Below are 22,393 nucleotides of genomic sequence, written 5' to 3'. Positions count from 1 at the left end.
AATTTGAAACAAAAACAGAAAATGCTGGAAATTCTCAGCAGGTCTGACAGCATCTGTGGAGAAACAGTAGAGCTAACGTTTCAAATCTGGATGACCCTTTGTCAGAGCATCCAGACTCTTTGTCAGAGCATCCAGACTCAACATTGGCTCTATTCTCCTCCACAGATGCTGTCAGACCTGAGATTTTCCAGCATTTTCTGTTTTTGACTCATTCTTTTTCACTACTCTTTCTACCCACCTGCTTTGCATCCCCCATAGATTTCCTTGTCGTAGATTCACAAACAGAAGGAGACCATATTACCCATTGGACATGTAGCAGTTATCACTTGAGTTTTGCCCCCCCTTCACTTTCCTCTTATTATTTAAAAATGTTATTCAGATACTTACAATTATGATTTCTGCAATGGTCTTATTATTGATCTCTATCAACTAGTGCAAATAGCCTTCCATATCCACCTCATCAAAACCTCCCCTAATTTTGAACACCTTGGAGATTGCTTAAACTTTGTCCTCATGAAAAGAACACCGATTTCTGTAGCTAAATCTTCATTTCTCATCTTGTCTTGGAGAATCTTTTCTGCATTTCTTAAAGGTCTTCACGTTCCTTAACTCAAGTATTCAAACTTGGAGACTACCCTGACAGCAGCATTAAAATAAGATTGACCTCAGGATATTTTAAAGTAGTAATTAATCATTAATGTAAGAAACATGAAATGTGATAATGCATTTGTATGCAGCAAGATCCCATCAACTATGAAATAAATGCTAGTTCATCTGTTTTATAGGTGCTGGTTGAGGACTGCAGTGGTACTCCCTTGCTCTTCAGAAAGTGCCATGCTATCTTTTATATCCCACCCAAGAAAGCAGACACTCTCTTCTGAAAATGTCACCTTTGACGTTGCATCATTGCCTCAGTATTGTATAGAAATGTCAGCCTAGATTATCTGTTCAATCTTCTGGAGCTGGTTTTTAACCTGGGTCAGAAGCTTGAGGTTTTGAATGTTGGCAATAAGTCTAACACCAAATGCTTCCATATAATCCACTGGATTTTTGTTTTAAGATCTGTCTTGTGCATTGATTTGACAAGGAAGTATACTATGAAAGGCCTGACACTGGGAAGTTGCGAAGAACAAAGGGACCTTGGCGTGTTTGTCCATAGATCTCTGAAGGCGGAAAGGCAGGTGAATAGGGTGGTGAAAAAGGCATGTGGCACACTCGCCTTTATCAATCGGGATATAGATTACAAAAGCAGAGAGGTCATGATGGAGTTGTATAGAACTTTGTTGAGGCCACAGCTGGAGTACTGTGTGCAGTTCTGGTTGCCACATTATAGGAAGGATGTGAACGCACTGGAGGGGGTGCAGAGGAGATTCACCAGGATGGTGCCCGGGATGGAACATTTAAGCTATAAAGAGAGGTTAGATAGGCTTGGGTGGTTTTCTCTGGAGCAGAGAAGACTGAGGGGTGACCTGATTGAGGTGTTTGAGAATATGAGGGGCATGGACAGGGTAGATGGAGAGCAGCTGGTCCCCTTCATTGAAGAGTCAATTACGAGGGGACACAAGTTAGAAGTGAGGGGTGGGTGGTTGAGGGGGAATTTGAAGAAGAACCTTTTTACTCCGAGGATGGTGACGGTATGGAATGCGCTGCCTGGGAGGGTGGTGGAGGCGGGATGCCTCACATCCTTTAGAAAGTACCTGGATGAGCACTTGGCACACCATTGCATTCAAGGCTATGGGCCAAGTGCTGGCAAGTGGGATTAGGTGGGCAGGTCAGGGCCTTTCACGTGTTGGTGCAGACTCAATGGGCCGAAGGGCCTTTTCTGCACTGTAGTGTTCTGTGATTGAGCTTGCTGGAAGATTTGAAGAGATTAGGTACCATATTAATTATACTGCTGACTGCATGTAAATTTGATGAGGAAACTTGCTAATATGCACATGTCTTTGAAGTGATGATTTAATCAGCCAATCATATTATGGAAATGTAAAAATATGCTCAGGTTAGAATTCACCACTTCAGAAATTACAAAATTGAGGATGTTTTTGGAGTGGGTAAGGATAAATGTTTGGGCGCTATAGGGATAGTATTGAGAAGGTTTAGTTGAGGTAGAGATGAGCCATTTTCTTGTTGAATGGGGGAGCAGGATTGAAGGGCCAAATGGCCTACGCTAGCTCCATTTCTTACAACCAAATCCAAACTATTTTTTATTTTGCTATTGTCTTATTTCCATCTGCCTGTGTTCTGAGTTTTTCAAGTTCTTCTGACCATTCTATATGTGACAGGATGGGAGCCACTAAAAATGCTTTTGGTAATATGGCAGAACGCCATCTTGATCAAGAATTTCTGACTGCAGAGGCTGATTTACTTGCCAGTAGTAGAATTTTAGTACAATATAGATTTCCTTCTGTAAAGTACTCTATCATGTGTTCCTTTGCATGTGAAGTAATAAATATGTTCATTCCTCGAAATTAGCTTTGGACTTGGATTTTTTTTGTACTTTCCAATGCATTCACACAGTACTAGTCATTTTTCACAAGCATTTCTTGTTTGATTACAGTTTAAATTGTAGTTTGCACCAGATTCATTTTGTTTTTTAAAAACTGAAATGGTATGCATTTGAGAGCTTTTGTGAATTGAGATTTTAATGAATGAAACATTTGAGAAATTGTTCATTGGAAAGGGACACGTTGTACCAGACACCTTTTATTTGCAATACAGTAGCTTCTTGGTTGAACTGGCTGTTGTCTCCTGAATGCAAGTTTTTTTTTAATCTTCGCATTCTGATATAGGGTTCAAAATCTGGTGTAAGGTGAGACTGTTTTAATTATTGAGAAATGCTCACTAGCAGAATCTTAGAAATTTCAGCAGCCTCTGACTTGAGTATGTGCAGCAGCTTATTATCGTCTTTGACACGTACAGCAGCTCGCTCCACAACAGAGCTGTCCAAGTCAATGCCATTTCCCTGCACTTTCCCCAAAACCTTCAATATTTTAATATTTTATTATACTTCAGTCGGCAACCTTTTATGTGTATTACTACCTCTGCTCCCTTACACCACTGAGAATTTTATCGTTTTGGGCATATTCGATTTTTTTCCCCTTAAATCTATATTGTATCTGATCTACGAATCAAACTCAGTTTTTATGTAGTCCTTATACAATTCCTCACCTGAGTGGCATTTTCAATTATTTTATTTAGGTGAGAAAACTGCATTGTGAGGAGTGTCCCATCTGCACAAGGCAGTCTTCATCATTGACAGCATACCTTGCAGTCTAGATTGCACGTACTAGCAAGGCTGTTTCAGGAATAAAGAATCTCCTCCTGGATTCCTTTATTCAATGTTAGCCAGTGTGTGACGCTATTACCATCCTGTACAAACATTTTATATTTTTGGGCTGATCAAATTGATCTACCTCCTAAACTGCAAGATGTGTTGATAATATAGCTGGGACTTTTCAATGAGGAAGCTTGTGCTATGCAGTCAGAAAGCTTTTAGCTCAGGTCTGTCCTTTCTGTAGTGGAATGCTATGTAAACATTTGTCTTGCACCAATTACCCCAATAAACCAATCTAGAAAATGAACAACAAACTCGCCAACAGCTACAAAAAGTTGACAACTCAAAGAAGAGTGCTGTGGGACATGGATTGTAAACTAAGTTGTAGGTATACCCAAATCCTTTTACAAGTATTGGAAGAAGATAAACACGAAGGCTCGAGGAAAAGTGTAAACGTTGAAAATTTACCCCTCTCCTCCTTTCCCCTGCACTTAGTGTTTGACACTTTGCATTTTCCAGTATTTCTTTTGAGTCTACAGTGAATGAGTATTACATTTTTTACTTTGACCCTTTCTCCCCTTAGCAGCCAATCAAATCTATTACTGGAAAACAATTTTTTTTGATAGGTGGTGGCATAATGGTATTATCCTTGGACTAGTAATCCAGAAACCCAGGGTAATGTTCTGGGGACCCAGGTTCGAAACCCACCAAGTCGGATGGTGGGATTCGAACGGTAAAATATGGTGAAATTTGAGTCAATAAAAAGTATCTGGAATTAAGAATCTACTGATGACCAAAAAACCATTGTCGATTGTCGTAAAAACCCATCTGGTTCACTAATGCCTTTTAGAGAAGGAAATCGGCTGTCCTTGCCTGGCTTGCATGTGACTCCAGAGTCACAGTGTGGTTGACTCTCAGTGCCCTCGGGGATGGGCAATGAATACTGGCCCAGCCAGCGATGCCGGCATCAGAGGGTATTAGGTAACCTGCTGGTTACGTAAATGCCAATCGGACCACCTGGCTGTACTCCACATTCTCTGAATTCCTGTTGGTAGTATGCAGTTGCTTTGGAGTTCAGTTGCAGCAGCAGAAGTTAATGGCTGTGATGCAAAGGCCTGGTTTTCACAATTTAATCTCCAATTTAGTGGAAAATGTTATCCAAACACACTCCACGTTGCACTTTTGTAACCAAGGAGCTGGGGTTGGATTCAGAAGGTAATGTTGCGCCACTTGACACTCCAGCAAATATGTTAAGTTTTTAAAAAAAAACTACAGTTGCATTTAAAATCAGATGGTCACCGGGCAGCAACTAGTATACTACTTTTTTAAAATATGTATTTGTTTGTGGCTTAACACGCACTTAATGGGAAACAGCCAGGTGTTAGGAGCAGCATTTGTTCACTGCCACCTTGCTCCGTGGCCTGAGGCTTTACTCCCAGGTTAAGTCAACCCATGTCTTTGAAAGAAATGTTGAAGAGGTTTCAGCTCTGATTGCTAAACCTTTAACTTTAATTTGTGAGCAATAAAATGCTACATAACTAAACCAACACATTTTAAATTCTGGACAGAATTTAAGTTCAGAAAGTAGAACCACTTGAGTATAGTAACCATGATAATCCATTTAACAGTTTGTATGAGCTCAGCATCTGAAAGGGATAGAAGAATAACATTTTCTCTCTTTTCCAGTTGGGAATTATTACCTTTCTGGATGTATATGTTTTTTTATTCATTCGTGGGACATGGGCGTCGCTGGCTGGCCAGCATTTATTGCCCATCTCTAGTTGCCCTCGAGAAGGTGGTGGTTAGTTGCCGCCTTGAATCGCTGCAGTCCATGTTCTGTGGGTTAACCCACAATGCCGTTAGGGAGGGAATTCCAGGATTTTGACCCAGTAACTGTGAAGGGATGGCGATATATTTCCAAGTCAGGATGGTGAGTGGCTTGGAGGACAACTTGCAGGTGATTGTGTTCCCATTTATTTGCTGCCCTTGTTCTTCCAGATGCAAGTGGTTGTGGGTCTGGAAGGTGCTGTCTAAGGACCTTTGGTGAATTCGTGCAGTTTTGATTTAAGCGAACAAACAGAAGATGAGCAGTTTATTTTTGAGAAATGAGAAATAAAACTGAATATGGTTTCTGGAATTTAAATTGGGAGTCAATAATTTGACAAAATCAAATAACTTTGTCTTGGGTTTTCAGTACACCCAAAAGCAAGAAGATGCCAACCTCAATGCTTTGTAAATAATTTTGCTGCTGTATTGAACATTCACTTTGAAGATCCATTGCTAAAAATGTAAAAGTTAAGGAATTAATGCATGTTTCTATTTTGTCCTTTTCTATGTTTTGTAATCCAAAGAATTGGGGGCAATTAATAAATGTGATGCTTTTGTGTTCTTTTTCAGTGGGGAAGACTTCATTGATAACTAGGTTCATGTATGACAGCTTTGACAACACTTACCAGGTAAATGCTTTCATTCCATCTGCCATAATATGAAATCTGAACTTTTAATGATTAAGGCAACTTATTTTACAATGATTTTGCTCCCATCAGAAGCAAAATTATTTCTGACATAATCTGTTCACTCAAGATTAAGAATGATTAATATGAAGGGAATAATCTCATTGTCTAATGCCTTTGCAGTTTTCAAAAGTCATTCACTTTATTCTGATCCAGTTTTCCCCCTGGCAAACAAGCTCTGTTTTTGAATCACTTACTCAGTAACTTTGCACTTTTGTTTAAATTGGCTAGTGAGGAAAAGAATGGTGCTTTTGAGAAAGACGAAAGACTAAATTCCAATTAATAGCCCTGTACTGAACATATTAGATTTGGATTCAAAATTGCCCAAGTACATATAGAAATGTATAAATGCATATTCTGCCATGAAACTTTAGGAGCATAAATAGAGCCACATAGAAGAAATAAGACCTCAATATTGATAGTCTGACCAAATTTTAAATCGATAATTACTGTCCAAGTACAAATGGGGAAATCATTGCCTCTCATTCCCCTCCTTAAATCCAAATAATTCTCATCACAGTAACATTTTATCACAGTAATATTTCTGTGCTACTGGCACCTTACCATCTTTGCCATCCCAAGACTCTACCAAGTGAATTTGGATGATAGGTCATCCATCTGAAGAATTAACTTGTTTCTCTCTCCACAACTGCTGCCTGATTTGCTGATTATTTTCAGCCCTTTTCTCTCTGGTTGTATTAGGAACAAGAGTAGGCCATTCAGCCCGTCGAGCTTGCTCCGCCATTCAGTACGATCATGGCTGATTGGACACTTCAGTGCCTTTTACTCTCACTACCTCCATAACCCTTTAAATTATTGTTTATCAGAAATCTATTAATCTGTGCTTTGAACATACACTGACTGAGCTTCCACAGCCTTCTCAAGTAGAGAATTCCAACAATTCACAACCCTTGGTGTGAAAAAAAAATTATCCTCATGTCATGATACCAGTTGGTAAATTACTCTTTTGAACAGTGCTTCTACTCCACTTCTACCAACTGATGATACCAGTTGACATAGCTGGACAGTAAGATCCCAGAATGGAACCCGGGCTCAAAAGACCGTAACTTTTTAATCAAATGTGGAGGAACAGAATCGCAGGACCATTAATTTGTTTTAACAACAAGAAAAAGCCTTTAACAAACATTTGAAAATTGGATAATTATACAATTTTCCTTTGCTCCCCTCAGCTTAATAATTACACACAAGTTTTAAGATTGACACTGATTATGAAGCATAACTTAATCTATACTGATCTAAACACAGTCCTTTGACGCATACAAGATGACCATGGTCAAGTTCAGACTCCTGTCTGAATCCAAGTTAAGTGTCTAGTTTTCTCCTCCGAATCTCTCTCCCCCCCACCCCCCCCCCCTCCATTCGCAAAAACAAGCTTTAAAATTTTTGTTCACAATAATACTTTCCATTAGGGGTTTGCATTCTGAAATCTAGTCCACGTTTTCTAAATTACTCTTTTGAACAGTGCTTCTACTCCACTTCTACCAATGAATCCAGTCGAGGATTTTACCCCTTTAAGATTTCTTTGTCTTGACTGCTATTCAATGGTCACAATTGCTTTAATTCTCAATTCCCAGATTCTTCTTAAAATTACATCAAACATTTTAGCTACCTCTTAAGACCTGCTGTCCCACTTTAAATCTAGTTGATGCAATTGTCTCTTTAATTCAGAGCACTTTTTAAATTCTTCCATAAGTTCTTCTATCTTACACTCAGTTCACTTAACTTCAGTCATCTGAAACATTCTTTTTGTCCCAATTCCCTGGTTATCTGGACTGTATCTCCTTCCTTAGGAAGCTTATATCAATCCTTGCAACTCCCTTGTCCTGTCCAGCTTCTCCTGGCAGGGTTGAGAGCTTCTCAGTCCTCAGTCGTCTGTCTCCACCTGCTGTGGCTTCCAGTTAAAACTAAAGAACAAAGCAAAGCTCTCCCCTCTGGGAAGTGGGCCTCTTGTTGCTAAGTAATGCCCCTGCTACTGCTCTGTGGAAAGTTATGAAAGGACCTTTTAAAAAAAAAAACTAGCATTTTTAGTTCAAATTCATTGATAATGGGTTCTCCCAGCATAGCTCTTGTTCCAAATGTGTTTTTATTTTACTTTTCCCCTATGCATCTCTCAAAAGCGTATACTCTTGTGGCATCTTGATTTGGATTCCGAATCCTCTGGTATGTTCCTTAGCTGGTTTTTAACCCTTGGTTAGACAGTTTAATCATAGTGGACCGCTTCCCAAGGACCGGTTGTGTTATCAACAATATCCACCTGTGCGTTTTCTAACAGAGGCCAATTATAGTGAGGTGATTGCAACTGCAGCTGTGGTGAGCCAATCTGTGATCCGTTAATTCACCCAAGACCTGAAATTGAAATGAACATCTTGTCTGTATGATTTGACATTGCAATACAAAATATTACTGTATTTTTTCCTGCAGTTTTAAAGGGAAATGGTGCAATGTTTTTTCTCTGGCTTTCTTTCAACCTGAACAAGATCAATATTTTATTTTCTCCTCCCAGTTTGATATGTTTATAGCTCTCCAAGTGAACATTATAATCCATCTAGCTTGTGTCACATTACTTTACAACAAAAACACTATTGTATTGTGAGTAATCTTTCTTTGAAACAAATTGTACCATACTGCAGTGGAAACTGATTTCTACTTTTCTTTAGCCATTAGAGACAGATTGCATTGAGCCCTGGACTATTTGCAGTTTTATTGTTTAACAGTATTGCTCATTCAATAACCTGCTATAATATGGTAACAACCACCTGCATTTATATAACATGTTATGTCTCCAGCCTCTGATGTCCTTAATTATGTGGGGTTGTTACCTTGCCTGCATTGTTTCTATTTTCACACAGCAAGTATTGCCTATGTGATGCAGAACCTATTTGGGTTTTTTTTTGTGATGTTAGTTGCGAGGAAAATATAGGCTAGGGAACTAGCAGCACTTCCTATTTTTTTGGATAGTGCAGTGACATCATTACATGGACCTGATGGATGATCAGGGTGATTGTGAACATTACCTGAGAATTTATATTCCACTGCAGGTAGCTGATTAAACCATTAATTCAGAATTTCCAAATGCAAGCTGGTGCAATGTTCTGACTCAGCATTAGAGTAATTGATGAGCTCCAGTTGCATTATTGAACTGGCTTACACCACACAATGTCCTGTCTAACCTAATGGGTTCAGCAAGCTATTGCTTGAATTTAGGATTTGAGATGTGAAAGTAAACTGAGAACATAATTCGAAAGGGACTTTCTCTTGAAAGTACAGTAAATATTGTCTAAATGGACATTTTTCTATTCTTGGGATTTGGATGATACTGGCAAGGCAACATTTTTTAAAACTTAACTTTTTTTGCTCTGAGGACGTCAGCAAGATTTAAGACCAGATCAGGTAGTGGAACCAGGTTTCCTTCCTACAAAGCTAAGTGAATCAGTAGGATTTACTGTCTAACCTCTATTGTTAGTTCATACCTACTACATATTCAGTCCCGTGAGAGAGAATTTCCAGTGAGGAGTCTTTTAATTTTTAATTATATTTTCAGCATTTCTCAATATTCAATGCTTCAGCAAACAGCTTCCTAAATACTAAATTATTGAATGTTGCTGTTCAGAGTGTAGATGTTAATATGGTAAAGGGCGTCTGCTACTCCACTTGCACAGCTTCATATTCCAATTATTGGTAATTATTAATCCTATCTAGTTTTAAAATTGAATTGGCTAATGCAGTGTATTAATGTTTGTCTCATTATCTCCATAAAAGTTTTCATTTTGGTAGTATGTATTTTAACTGCTGTCATTGGCTTATCGCAGACTTTCAAAAAACAGTGTCAGGGAAATTTAATTGCAAATTTGAACTGGATTAAAATGCTGGAAACAGATGTACTTTAAAAAAAAATGTCTGACAGTTTTTCCTAGTGCCTCCTTTAAAAAAAAATACTCAAATCCTTTAGACTACGAAAATGTTGCCATAGTCTGCTATTGTAACCTTCCCAAAAGTCTTCAGTCTGGTCACTGGCTGTAGCATGTTCAAGAGCAGTGAAAAAATGGAGGATTGATGTGATAAAGCTGAGGAGGGGGCCACACTTGACCACCTATCGGATCTTAGTTTTTGCACATGCCTTTTTAGAATAGATTACTCCTTTTTACTTTAAATGCATTTTCTGCAAATAGAGAAAGCACCATCTGGAAAATTTATTGCAGTTCCACATGTGCCTCAATAATGTAGGTTTGATGAATTGAGCAGTTGATCTTTTTGTGTCTTGCAGCATATCGAGAGCCAGTTCCTATCCATTTATAGTTTCAGCATTGAAAGCAAAAGAAGAAATAGCTGGTTGAACTTAAAAAGCTTTTTAATGCACAGATGGGGTGTACAGCACTGAGTACACCTCAGGAATTGCAGCGGTTCAAGAAAGCAGCTCACTACCACCTCAAGACAACTAGGGATGGGCAATAAATGTTGGCCTAGCCAGTAACATCCACATCCCCATAAGCAAATTTTTTTAAAAAAGCAAAACAAAGGGTTCAGCATCTTATGAGGTTTCAGCTGAAGTTGGCATCCTAGTTAGCAACAACTGTAATTTTGACCTGTGTCTCCAGAAGTCTGAACAAAAATATGAATGCTTCATTTCTGTTGAGCATTAGGTTTTTGCTGAGGCTACCCCCTTCTCATTCTTTGACATAGTTGACCACATTATCCACTGCCATCCAGCTGGGTAGACCTTTGCTCACCTGGTTCCATTCTTATCTATCTAATCATGGTCAGGGATTAACCTGCAATTGTTTGCATTCTTTCTTGCACACAGTTACCTTGGGTGTCCATTAAGGATTTATCCTTGCTTTGCTCCTATTTCTTATCTACATAATCTGAAAACATGCCAGCTGTATGCTGACAACACTCTCTCCATTGTCTATAAATTATCAGACTGCTTGTCTGACATCCAGTACTGAATGAGTTGTGATTTCCACCAATTAAATATTGGAAAGACTAAAACCATTGTCTCCAGTTCCTGCCACAAACATCCCTCTTTGGCATCTGTCTCGGGCTGAGCTAGAATGTTCACAACCTTTAATGTCGTACTGCACCACCATTAAGGTAGCAGATTTCCATCTTGGTAACATTATTGGATTCTGCCCTGCCTCAGCCCATCTATAGCTGAAACTTTCATCCATGCCGTTGTTGCCTCTGGGCTCGACTATTCTAATGCACTCCCGGCCAGCCTCCTACATTCTACACTCCCTTGAGGTAGAATCATAGAATCCTACAGGGCAGAAGGAGGCCATTCGGCCCATCAAGTCTGCACCAACTGCAATCCCACCCAGGCCCTATCCCCATATCCTCATGCATTTGCCCTAGCTAGTCCCCCTGATACTAAGGGGCAATTTGGCATGGCAAATCACATAACCTGCACATCTTTGGACTGTGGGAGGAAACCGGAGCACCCAGAGGAAACCCATGCAGAAATGAGGAGAATGTGCAAAGTCCACACAGACAGTGACCCAAGTCAAGAATTGAACCCGGGTCCCTGGCGCTGAGGCAGCAGTGCTAACCACTGTGCCACCATGCCGCCCTGTCATCCAGAACTCTGCTGCCCATGTGCTATATTTGCTTGCCTAAATCAGCTCCTGGTTGAGCAACATCTTGATTTTAAAATTCTCATCCTTGTTTATGAATTCCACCACGGCCTGAACCCTCCACAATTTCTAACTTCCTCCAGCTCGACAGCTTTAAATCATGTGTCATGAAAATCCCTGCTTTTAATTGTTCCACAATATTTGTTTTTATTATTATGGGATGTGGACATTGCTGGCTGGCCAGCATTTATTGCCTATCCCTATTTGCCCTTGGACTGAATGGCTTGCCAGGCAGCTTCAGTGGGCATTAGTCATCCACATTGTTGTGGATCTGGAGTCACATGTAGGCCAGACCAGGTAAGGATGGCAGATTTTCTTCCCTTAAATGACATTAGTGAACCAGACAATCAACAATGGTTTCACGGTCATTGTTAGACTTTTAATTCCAGATTTTTAGTGAATTCAAATATCACCATCTGCCATGGTGGGATTCAAACCCAGTCCATCACTTACCTGATGAAGGGGCAGCGCTCCGAAATCTAGTGGCTTGTGCTACCAAACAAACCTGTTGGACTTTAACCTGGTATTGTGAGACTTCTTACTGTGTTTACCCCAGTCCAACGCCACATCACGTTTACTTTGATAGACATTGCTTAATGTGGCACTCACTCCCCAACAGCCTTGTGACTGAACTACACCAAATGGATTGCAGCAATTCAGGTCATAGAATCATAGAATCCCTACAGTGCAGAAGGAGGCCATTCGGCCCATCGGGTCTGCACCGACCACAATCCCACCCAGGCCCTACCCCCACATATTTTACCAGCTAATCCCTCTAACCTACGCATCTCAGGACTCTAAGGGGCAATTTTTAACCTGGCCAATCAACCTAACCCGCACATCTTTGGACCCCAGTCCAATGCTGGCATCTCCACATCATGGCAGTTCAAACAGGCAGCTCAACATTGGATAGATTTTGTTTGTATTGAGTACAACTGAGTAGTGTCAAAGAATGAACCTTGATAGACAGTCTGTAGGGTCAGAGATGATGTGACTTACGGGAGCATCTGGTCATTTACACCGACAAGTTGGTGAGGAAAGGTTAAAGGAATCAGGAAATGCTATATTCAGATCATATTGGGTGTCAAAAATACTGTTATTTTGTAATTCATAACTTGTATATTTTGATGGAACTAAATCATTTTTTCTCTCCCATCACCACCCCTATCCCACAGGCAACCATTGGAATAGACTTTTTGTCAAAAACTATGTATTTGGAAGATCGAACAGTAAGTAACTTAAAAATATTATTTTTTTTCAAATTTAAAGACTAATTTTGAAAATTGGTTTAATATTTCTAGAAAGTGAAGACTGATCAAAATAGATTTTCAAAATTCTATCCATGTACTAATTAAGGGGATAATAGTGCTGGAGGACGACATGTTTATCCTATTTTTAGCAAATCCTGTTTAAAAGCTAACAATTGTTTTCAGCTGTATTGTAACAAACTATATTGTGTCCTCTTTTCTTTCAGTAGCGATTGCATATGGAACTTTTTACCCCTCCGTGAAGTGTGTAGTAACTGGCATCTGCTAGAAACTGCCATCTCAGCTATTTCTGCTGAAGGGTAAATGGCACTCTGGGGAGAAGCTGGTGCACTTTGTACCAAGCTTATCAATTGTGTCCAGCATTCAAGTGTGGGAATGTTGTTAATTTCATTTCAATGACAGGCACTGTACAGACCCATTTGGTGTATTAAGTGCGGATCTATGAGCTAGGAATCCTGCCATGCCAGGCCTCCCAAGAGTCTGCTATTATATTACAATAAATGAGCATGCCTCCTTGTAATGCCGCCTTGAGTTGTTAAATCCTTTAAGTTATTTGAGGATGTGTTGAAAAGAGAGGAGTGCATATTCCTGCCCCTCTTTGGCCCCCTAAAATAAATGAAAATTTGATGTGGCCTTCTACAGTTTGATTTTGCTATTATCCCCATGTGGTATAAGGGCGATGGATTCAAACGTTTTCATCTCCAGCACTGGACCTGAAATTCACATCTGTTAATTTTGGTCAGGTTGTCCTCCCATAGAATGCTTTCTACTAAAGTGCATCACCAACACAACTGTTGTCCATTGACAGAAAAGTTTTCTATGTCAAAAGCAAGATATTATTTCTTTTCTATAAATTTCTAGGATATAATTATGTAAAAATATTTTTAAGATGTTTATCCATTCCTGATCTTGCATTGCTGATTGTGCTTTGTTCCTACCCATATCAGATGATTTGTTTAGTTGTCTTTATCTTCGGCCTCTAGTTGAATCTGAAACCAGCAAATGCTGTGGTGTTTTCTCTCCATGATCTGTACCGGCTGACATTCCAGAGAAGACTGGGCTGATTTCTTGGCAAGTAGACTCTGGGAGAGGTATTCCATGGAAAATGCACCAGTTAATGGTGACTGACCAGTTAACTGCCAAGCATTGTTTGGAAATTTAAGCCAGGCAGCGTGACTGACTGTTCAAGGCATCGTCCTGAGGAATGAACTAGCATCTCCCAATCAGAGTCCACATGCCAACCAATCAAACTCTTGATTGTTATAATCTAATGTCCAGGCTCTCTTCCAAATGCAAAGTGGACTTGCATTATTTTAAGAAGCAAAAGCATTAAGTTAGGAAAAAGATGCACAACCTAGCAAGATTCTGTGCAATCTTCTTGTGGCTTGTGAGAAGGTCCATCAAAACACACATCTCCGTGTCTCTCTCAGCTAACTTTGGGGCCATTTCCAGCTGCTGCTCCAAAATGCATGCCTGTATTTCTTGCAACTCCATGTTTGACTCTCCAATCAGGTGCTCTTGGCTCAGCACCATCCCATTTCTAATCAAAGCCATTAATGACATTCTCTTTGACTTGGACATGCTGCATTATCCCAGCTTGTCCTCTATGCAGACTTTGAGATGTTCAGCCAAATTATCATTCTTAAACCTTCTCCATTGTTCAGCACAGAGTCAGACGTTTCACATTTGGGTCCACTTTTATGTATCTGATTGTAGCTAGAGCGTCTCAAGTAATGACTTCTGATACCATTGCACATTTATCTCCAGTCCCCCTATTCTTCGTCTACGTGCTGTTTTTGGTGACATCCTCCACACTCATGGTCAGCTTCCACGTGAGGCCTGAGTAGATCCATTCCATATCTCCACCACCTCCATTAATTCTCCATTGTCTCTACTGGATTGTTTTCCAACACCCAGTCTTAAAGAGCTGCAGTTTCCCCAAAAATAAGAGTAATTGCTTTTGGCCCCTCCCCTGCACTCAAACTTTTCCTGTCCATCTGTGGCTACACAGAAAATTTTGTAACCTCTGGCCTAAACAATCCCACACTGAGTTGTCACTCCCATTTCTTCTCCATCACAATCATATTATTCACCTGTTTTTGCCTTGTTTTTTCCACTTCTGTCCTACCTGAGACATGGGCAGCTGTGATTTTTGTCACCTCCACACTTGATCATTCCAGCATTCACTGCTGGCCTGCACTCTGCGATTTTAAAATGATCATACTCTTGAAATCCTTTCTTGATCTTGCCCCTTCCCATCGATAATCACCTTCAACCCTACACTCACTGCTGAACACTGATCCTCCTGGCTCCACCATTGCTGGCTTTGTCTTTAACTTCCTGCTTCTGAAATTCTTTCAACTCTCTCTCTCTACCATCCTCTTCTTTTAGACCTACTGGAAACCCACCTTTTTTGACAACTTTTGAACAAATTAGTATCACTCTCTTTGCCTTGGTATATAATTTTTGATTATGCCTTTGCAACACACGTGTTTTTTAACAGTAAAAAGCCCCATTTAAATGCAAATTATATAGCTAACAGTGTGGAAAATCTGTTTATCTATTCTTCTACAGCCACTTGGTTAGCAGCAAGTCGCCAGCATCCAAATCAATCTGGCTTCAATTAATGTGTAGATGGTCTTACCACTGTCTTCAGAAAAGTTGTTGATTTCACCCTTACCTTGATATAAGAGGTGTTGACTTCGACCAACAAGCCACCAAATCAATAGAGCTCCCTAGTGTAAGAGCCGGTCATGGCCTGGGACATGACTATAACCATCCTTTTATGAAATGCTTTTCAGTACAGTCTTCAGTAATAGCAAATCTTGATATATGGAGCCCTTTGTGTAGAGTAATTTAGGCACCTCTTTCTGTTCTGGAACATTTTTGTTTTGGCTTCAATAACTTACACTACTGATCTCGTGCTGCCCACTTGGCTGAAATAAGTGCATTCTTCTCAGACGGCAATTATTTCCTCAGTCATGAAGTAAACTCTCTTCAGAAAGAGGTGAATGCAACATTCCTCTTATCAGATATTTTAATGACTAATTCTCATGGGTTCACATGACTGGGACTGGGATTTGCCAGGTACCCTCTAATATTTTGCCCAAGTGGCACTTGTATGAGCCTTAATAGTCAATATTGGCTATTCAGCTACAGGAATGATCACAGCTGAGATTAATTCTTTTCTAGCTGCTATGGGTACTCCCAGGAGTAACTGAATTGAAGTAGAGGCAGCCACTTTGACCCATTTCCTTGCTAACTTAGGAGCACTGAGTTCAATAGTAACATTGCAGCACTACCTTTTATCTGGCCTTGCAATACAAGGTCTTGAACCTGATCATGAGCCTCTGTGCTTAAGCCTTAATATGCAGCGCAGATGAACATTTGAGCTTTGGCAGCCAACTCACTCTTGTCACTTCAGTAGAGCTCTTGAATGGCCTACTTCTGTTCTTGTGTTCCTAGTCTACAGCTGCCATTTTTGTCAGTGCTTGTTCAGGAAATGGTGCTGAATTTTACTTTTCAAACTGAATATTCAATTCTGTTTTATTGACTTTGAGCTTTTGAAAGCTAACCTTATTTGCAAGTCATTAATTTTTATTTCTTGGATCCACCCATTGCTAAACCAAATGCATCTTGCATCATTCCATAGTGAGACTGGGCCCATCATGACAAGTAAAAAGCTCATTCTCTTTGTGGTGAGTTTCTTTATCTCCAAGTCAGTTCCCTGGAAAGCTTGTGCTTTTTGTGATAACGTTTGACATTTTGGAGCTACTGTGCTTCAAATTTAGGTCCGTATTTGTGATTGGGAAAAGCTTGGGAATGTCTACTCCAGCTGCCGTCTTCATTATTCCTGAGTTGAATTTCTGGACGGAGATTTCAATTTTCAACTCGTCCCTTTTTATTCTCTGACCTTGTGAACGGTAGAAATCAAAATTTAGAGTTCCTTATGCCTCTAAAGAAGGAAAACTACTCTCTTCTAGGCAATGGATTGGACAAAATGATAGCATCGTAATGTTAAATATCACCAGGTGATTTCTCTTTATTCACTACCCACCAGATGCCAAAAAATATTTGTGGGAATTTTGAAAGCGAGAGGAAAGAAATAGCTATGAGATAATATCCATTTACCTATTTTGATGCTGCCATCTCATGTACAGCACTAGGGATATTGAAAAATTGGCTCTTTTGTTTTGGAAGCTTTTACATGAAGTATAAAATTGGAAACGTTTTAAATTTGGTGATTATTTTCAGAATTCTGCATGGGGCAGTGAACCAAAATATAGGCTTTCATTTTTTTTGGAATGGGGTGAGGAAAGAAAGATCGGATAAATAAAGTTCAGATTTTACTGCCGCTTTTTTTGAAAGTGGAAAAATGAAGAATTGAAGTTCAGAATTTTCTCTTTAAATAGTGGTATAAGATCCTGACCTTGGAGTAACGGTTTCTGAAACTATACATTTGTGTTGCACTGTAAAAATACGATTTCCAAAATTAAAGCTCCAAGTTTTCAACATCCAAATGCTAGATTTAGTAGTAAGGTTGGTGGATTTATGGATAGCGATGACCATCAGAGGATACAGCAGGGGATAGATCGGTTGGAGGCTTGGGCAGAGAGATGGCGTTTAACCGGGACAAATGTGAGGTAATGCATTTTGGAAGGTCTAATACAGTTGGGAAATATACAATAAATGGCAGAACCCTTAGGAATATTGATAGGCAAAGGGATCTGGGTGTACAGGTGCACAAGTCACTGAAAGTGGCAATGCAGGTGGAGAAGGTAGTCGAGAAGACATACGGCATGCTTGCCTTCATCGTCCGGGGCATTGAGTTCAAAAATTGGCAAGTCATGTTGCAGCTTTATAGAACCTTAGTTAAGCCACACTTGGAATATAGTGTTTAATTCTGGCCGCCACACTACCAGAAGGATGTGGAGGCTTTGGAGAGGATGCAGAAAAGATTTACCAGGATGTTGCCTGGTATGGACGGCATTAGCTATGAGGAGAGGTTGGAGAAACTTGGTTTGCTCTCACTGGAACGACGGCGGTTGAGGGGCGACCTGATAGAAGTCTACAAGATTATGAGGCGTGGATAGTAAGAAGCTTTTTCCCAGGGTGGAAGAGTCAATTACGAGGGGGCATAGGTTTAAGGGGCAAGGTTTAAAAGAGGTGTATGAGGCAGATTTTTTACAGAGGGTGGTGGGTGCCTGGAACTCGCTGCTGAGGGAGGTAGTGGAAGCGGATACGGTAGTGAGTTTTAAGGGGTGTCTTGACAAATATATGAATAGGATGAGAATAGAGGGATATGGAACCCCAGCAGGGTAGGGGGTTTTAGTTAAGTCGGGCAGCATGGTCGGTGCAGGCTTGGAGGGCCGAAGGGCCTGTTCCTGTGCTGTAATTTTCTTTGTTCTTTGTTCTATGACAGTACTGTACTTTTGGTGATGACGATATCAAAAGAGGTAAATGGATATTGAGTTATACTGATCACAGGACACTATCCAGGAAATTTTCACAGTTGCCAAAATATATTTTGCAGTTAAATTTGAGTGCAAAAATTTTGGCGTTGCGAACTGCGTGGATCCTTTCTGTTCCACAGCCTTTTTTTTTGCACATGTTGTTGCATTTGTGTACAGTAAAAGCATTCATGTACTACCATATTGATGCATCAGGACAAATCTGCTTTCCTACGTCACACAGTGGATATTAATGTTGATCAGTCGGTCTAGTAATATTGGGTCAGTGTTCTGGACTTTCGGAACAGAAATTGCATCACAAAATGATGCCGCATTCTATTCTGGCATCTTAAACTCAGAATTTTGAAATGCCTGATTATTAACACTTGCACTGCCACAGTAAATTGTTTGTTAGCAATGACTCCTGTTCGAACAATCTAGAAAGCTCTACTGGAACTACTTCAAACCCAGATTATTCTGGATGGGGAGATTTGCACCCTTGTGGAAAGACCAGTTTGTTTTTATCACTTTTTAAAAAAAACTGCTTTTATATAACTATCAGTGGAGTGATTGCACCATCAGCTCCCAAAGTGGCTTTCACACAGCTGGCAGTACTTGAGAAATCCAACAACAAGAACACCCAAGTCATGTGTGGTCCATATTTCAGCTCTCCGTGGTTCATCTAATCCATTGACACCAATTGGTGTAGATTTTACTGTTTACAGATGCCAGAACTATGGAACGGAGGTGGTTCTAAACATTTTCCAGCCATGTGATATGTGAAAGTATACCATCTTGTGAGACATGAGGTTAACACTGATTTTATAATGGTTTTAACAGTCTCTGGCCATTGCGTTTTTAGTCTCTGCATTAGCTTTTTTTTTTCACTTTTCCTTTGCTTTGTGTGTTTTAGTGCTTGCCATTGGCTTTGTTCTCTTTGACTTTTTTTCCCATCCTACAGATACGGCTTCAGCTCTGGGATACTGCAGGCCAAGAGCGTTTCCGTAGCCTTATTCCCAGTTACATCCGTGATTCAGCTGCAGCTGTAGTAGTTTACGATATCACAAGTAGGTATATAAAGTTTTGATGTTCAAAAGGGAACAGCCCTTGATGTTCTTATTCCTCCCTTTTCTTGCTGTTGTTTGCCTGATGACTAGGTGCGGTTGCAGTTATGGGACACAGCAGGTCAGGAGCGGTTCAGGAGCTTGATTCCTAGCTACATTCGTGACTCTACTGTTGCAGTTGTTGTCTATGATATTACAAGTGAGTGGGGCCTTTTGCTATTCTAACATTGGCTTCTAATTGGCATGTGCATCCCCTGTTGTCACTTGCATTTTTGCATAACCTCCTCGCTAGGCCTGTGAAGAAAATCTGGTTGTGTTTCTGGTAACCATGGTTATTTGCCTGGCCTTGGGTTAAACCAAATAGTGCTTGAATGTTGGGGGGAGTGTTTTCAAAATTTTCCAGTTGGTGTGTAGTAACTTTTCAAAGTAAATACCTTGCTCTCACTTGTCTACAATATTGCCTAAAAGAAATGTTTTCAATTCTGCCAGCTACATCTGATTATTTTGGAAGTGAAAGTTCTGTGGCCGTCAATTATGGCATTATGTGCATTTTTAAACATTTATTCTCAATAGACATTACTAGCAAGTCCAGTATTTGTAGTCCCTGCTTTGAACTGTTCTTGTCAATGTGCTATTAGATGGGGAGTTCCAGGAATTTGACTCAGCAGCAATGAAGAAGTGGCAATATATGGCCAGGTTAGGATACTAACAAATATATATAAACACGAATTAGGAGCAGAAGTAAGCAATTCTAACCTGCTCCAACACTTGATAAGATCATGACTGACCTGATTGTGGCCTCACCTCTACTTATATGACTACCCCCATACCGTTTGACTCCCTTGTCAATCCAGAATTTTTAAAATGCTGCCACAAAGACATTCAATACCCTGTCTCCACTGCTCTTGGGAGAAGAGAATTCTACAGACCAACAACTGAGAGAAAAGGTTTCACCTCGGAAAATGCCCCCAAGGTCTCAGTGTTTTTTACAGCACTTCACACCCCAAGGTCTTGCTGCCTTTTACAACATCTCGTACCCCATCTGGGCATGTATGTTCCCGCACACTCCTGATGGGTGCATTGTCAATGGTGGAAAGGTTTCAGGGAGCCGAGATTACACAGCATATGAGCAGCTCCGGTAGCCATGGCATTTACCTGGCTGATCAATCAGTTCTAGTCAATAGTCACCCTCAGTTTAAATGGTGGGGGATTTGACAATGAAAATGGATTTCAATGCCATAAGGAAGTTATTTGATTCTCTTTGAACCATAGGAATGATATAGTACAGTGGGCGGCCATTCAGCCCATGTTGACCCAAAGTCACCCAGGTGCCCTTTGTAATCCCATTTCCCTGCGCAAGACCCATAACCCTGCAGTTACAGCACTTCAGGGTGCAGATCCATGTATATTTTAAGAGTTTAGTGTCTCTACCTCCACCACCAACTCGGGCAGTGAATTCTGGACACCCACCACCCTCTGCATAAAATGGTGTTTCCTCTCATCTTCTGCCACTTAGCCTGAATCTATGAACCCTGGTTTTTGAACATGCCAAGATCTCCCACTTCACCTACCCCTCAATATATTCCTGTTTATTGTGCATTCCCTTTTTACTGTTTGACTTCCCTAAATGCATTACCTCTTATCAGCATTGAACTCCTGAATGCTACTTTCCTGCCCATGCCACCAATCCATCTATATTATGTTGGAGCTTACACTATCCACTACACGCCAAGGGAAAAGGGTTCCTCCTGTTTACTCTATCTCTTCCCTTCACAATTTTGTACATCTCAATCCTTCTCTGTTCCAAGGAAAACAACCCTACCCTCTCCACTCTTTCCTCCATAGCCACAATTCTCCAGCCCTGGCAACATTCTAGTAAATCTTTTCTGCGCACTCTCCAGAGTAATTACGTCCTTCCTGTAATAAGGTGACCAGAATTGCACACACTACTCCATTTGTGGCCTCACCAGTGTTTTATACAATTCCAACATTATATCTTTCCCTTTGTATTCTATACCTCTGCCAATGAAGGAGAGTATTCTCTGCTTTTCCAACCTATCTGCTTGTACTGCTACTTTTAGTGACCTGTGCACTTGCCAAGACCTCTCACTTCATCTACCTCTCTCGGTATATTCCTGTTTATTGTGTATTCTCTCTCACTGTTTGACTTCCCTAAATGCATTACCTCTCACTTATCAGTGTTGAACTCCCAAATGTAACTTTCCTGTCCATGCCACCAACCCATCTATATGATGTTGGAGCTTACACTATCCACTACACGGTTAATTTTTGGCGTCTGCGAATTTCCCAACTGTGGATATTCAAGTCCAAATCGTTGGTATATAAAACAAACAGCAGGGGTCCCAACAACGAGCCCTGCAGAACACCACTTGAAACAGTTTCCATTTGTAAGGGCAGCCATCGACCATTACCCTTTTGTTGGTAATAGTCACTGACCAGTATTTGTATGGAGTGAAAGTCAGTTGCTGTGTATGAGCCAAGCTGGGATGCTGTCCTGAGGAATTCCTGTAGAAATATCCTGGGCTTGAAATAATTGGCTCCAATCACTGGAGTGTTTCTTTTCCCCTCTAATCCACATGGACTTTGGTTTTACTAAGCTTCTTGGTGCCACGTTTTCTTGAATGTTATCTTAATATCAAGGGCGGTCACTTGTCTCAGGATTTCAACACGTTTGAACTATTCAATGACTTTATCACATTAGTTGACCTTTGTTCAATGCAGGATACCTGTACCTTGTTCTGATTACTTGTCAGTTGGCTGAGGTACCTACTTCCGTAAAGAACGAGTCAGTTGATATGTCCTGCTGTTTAATTGTTAACAAGTATGAGCAGCATGTTGGATTCTTGTAAACAGAAAGACATTACCCTACTAAACTGAAGCTAAATCTCAAGCTAAATGGGTCACACTGGAACAGATGAACAAGATTCGGCTATTCAGCTCAAGTCTGTTCCATCATCAAGATCTAAGGGGCGATTCTCCCATCCTGCCTCACTCCATTGATTTTTTTTTAGCTCAGGCGGGGCCAGATTAGCGCAGTCCGCGCTGGGCATCCAGCCCCGAGCGTGTCTCCCAGTGCCGGATTTCTGACGCCCTCAGCTCCACGCTGGAAACAAGGACATTTTAATGTCAATTTAAATATAATGGAGGTGATT

General features: G+C 40.5%; 1 protein-coding gene across 2 annotated transcripts in view; it reads left to right on the top strand.

The window, feature by feature from the left end:
- Positions 1-22,393, top strand: part of rab6a (RAB6A, member RAS oncogene family) — a 105,051-nt gene that overhangs the window by 54,441 nt on the left and 28,217 nt on the right. Inside the window, exons 2-4 of one of the 2 annotated variants that reach the window (XM_078222356.1) lie at positions 5,672-5,730; positions 12,614-12,667; positions 19,314-19,419. In XM_078222356.1, coding sequence (XP_078078482.1) covers positions 5,672-5,730; positions 12,614-12,667; positions 19,314-19,419 — 219 coding nt within the window. Of the gene's footprint in view, positions 1-5,671; positions 5,731-12,613; positions 12,668-19,117; positions 19,224-19,313; positions 19,420-22,393 lie in introns of both variants that reach the window. The other variant, XM_078222358.1, reaches the window with a different exon arrangement.

Source organism: Mustelus asterias, chromosome 10, assembly GCF_964213995.1.
Source record: "Mustelus asterias chromosome 10, sMusAst1.hap1.1, whole genome shotgun sequence".
Classification (NCBI taxonomy): domain Eukaryota; kingdom Metazoa; phylum Chordata; class Chondrichthyes; order Carcharhiniformes; family Triakidae; genus Mustelus; species Mustelus asterias.
Note: the sequence above shows the minus strand (reverse complement) of the source record. Positions and strands in the feature narration are given on the sequence as shown.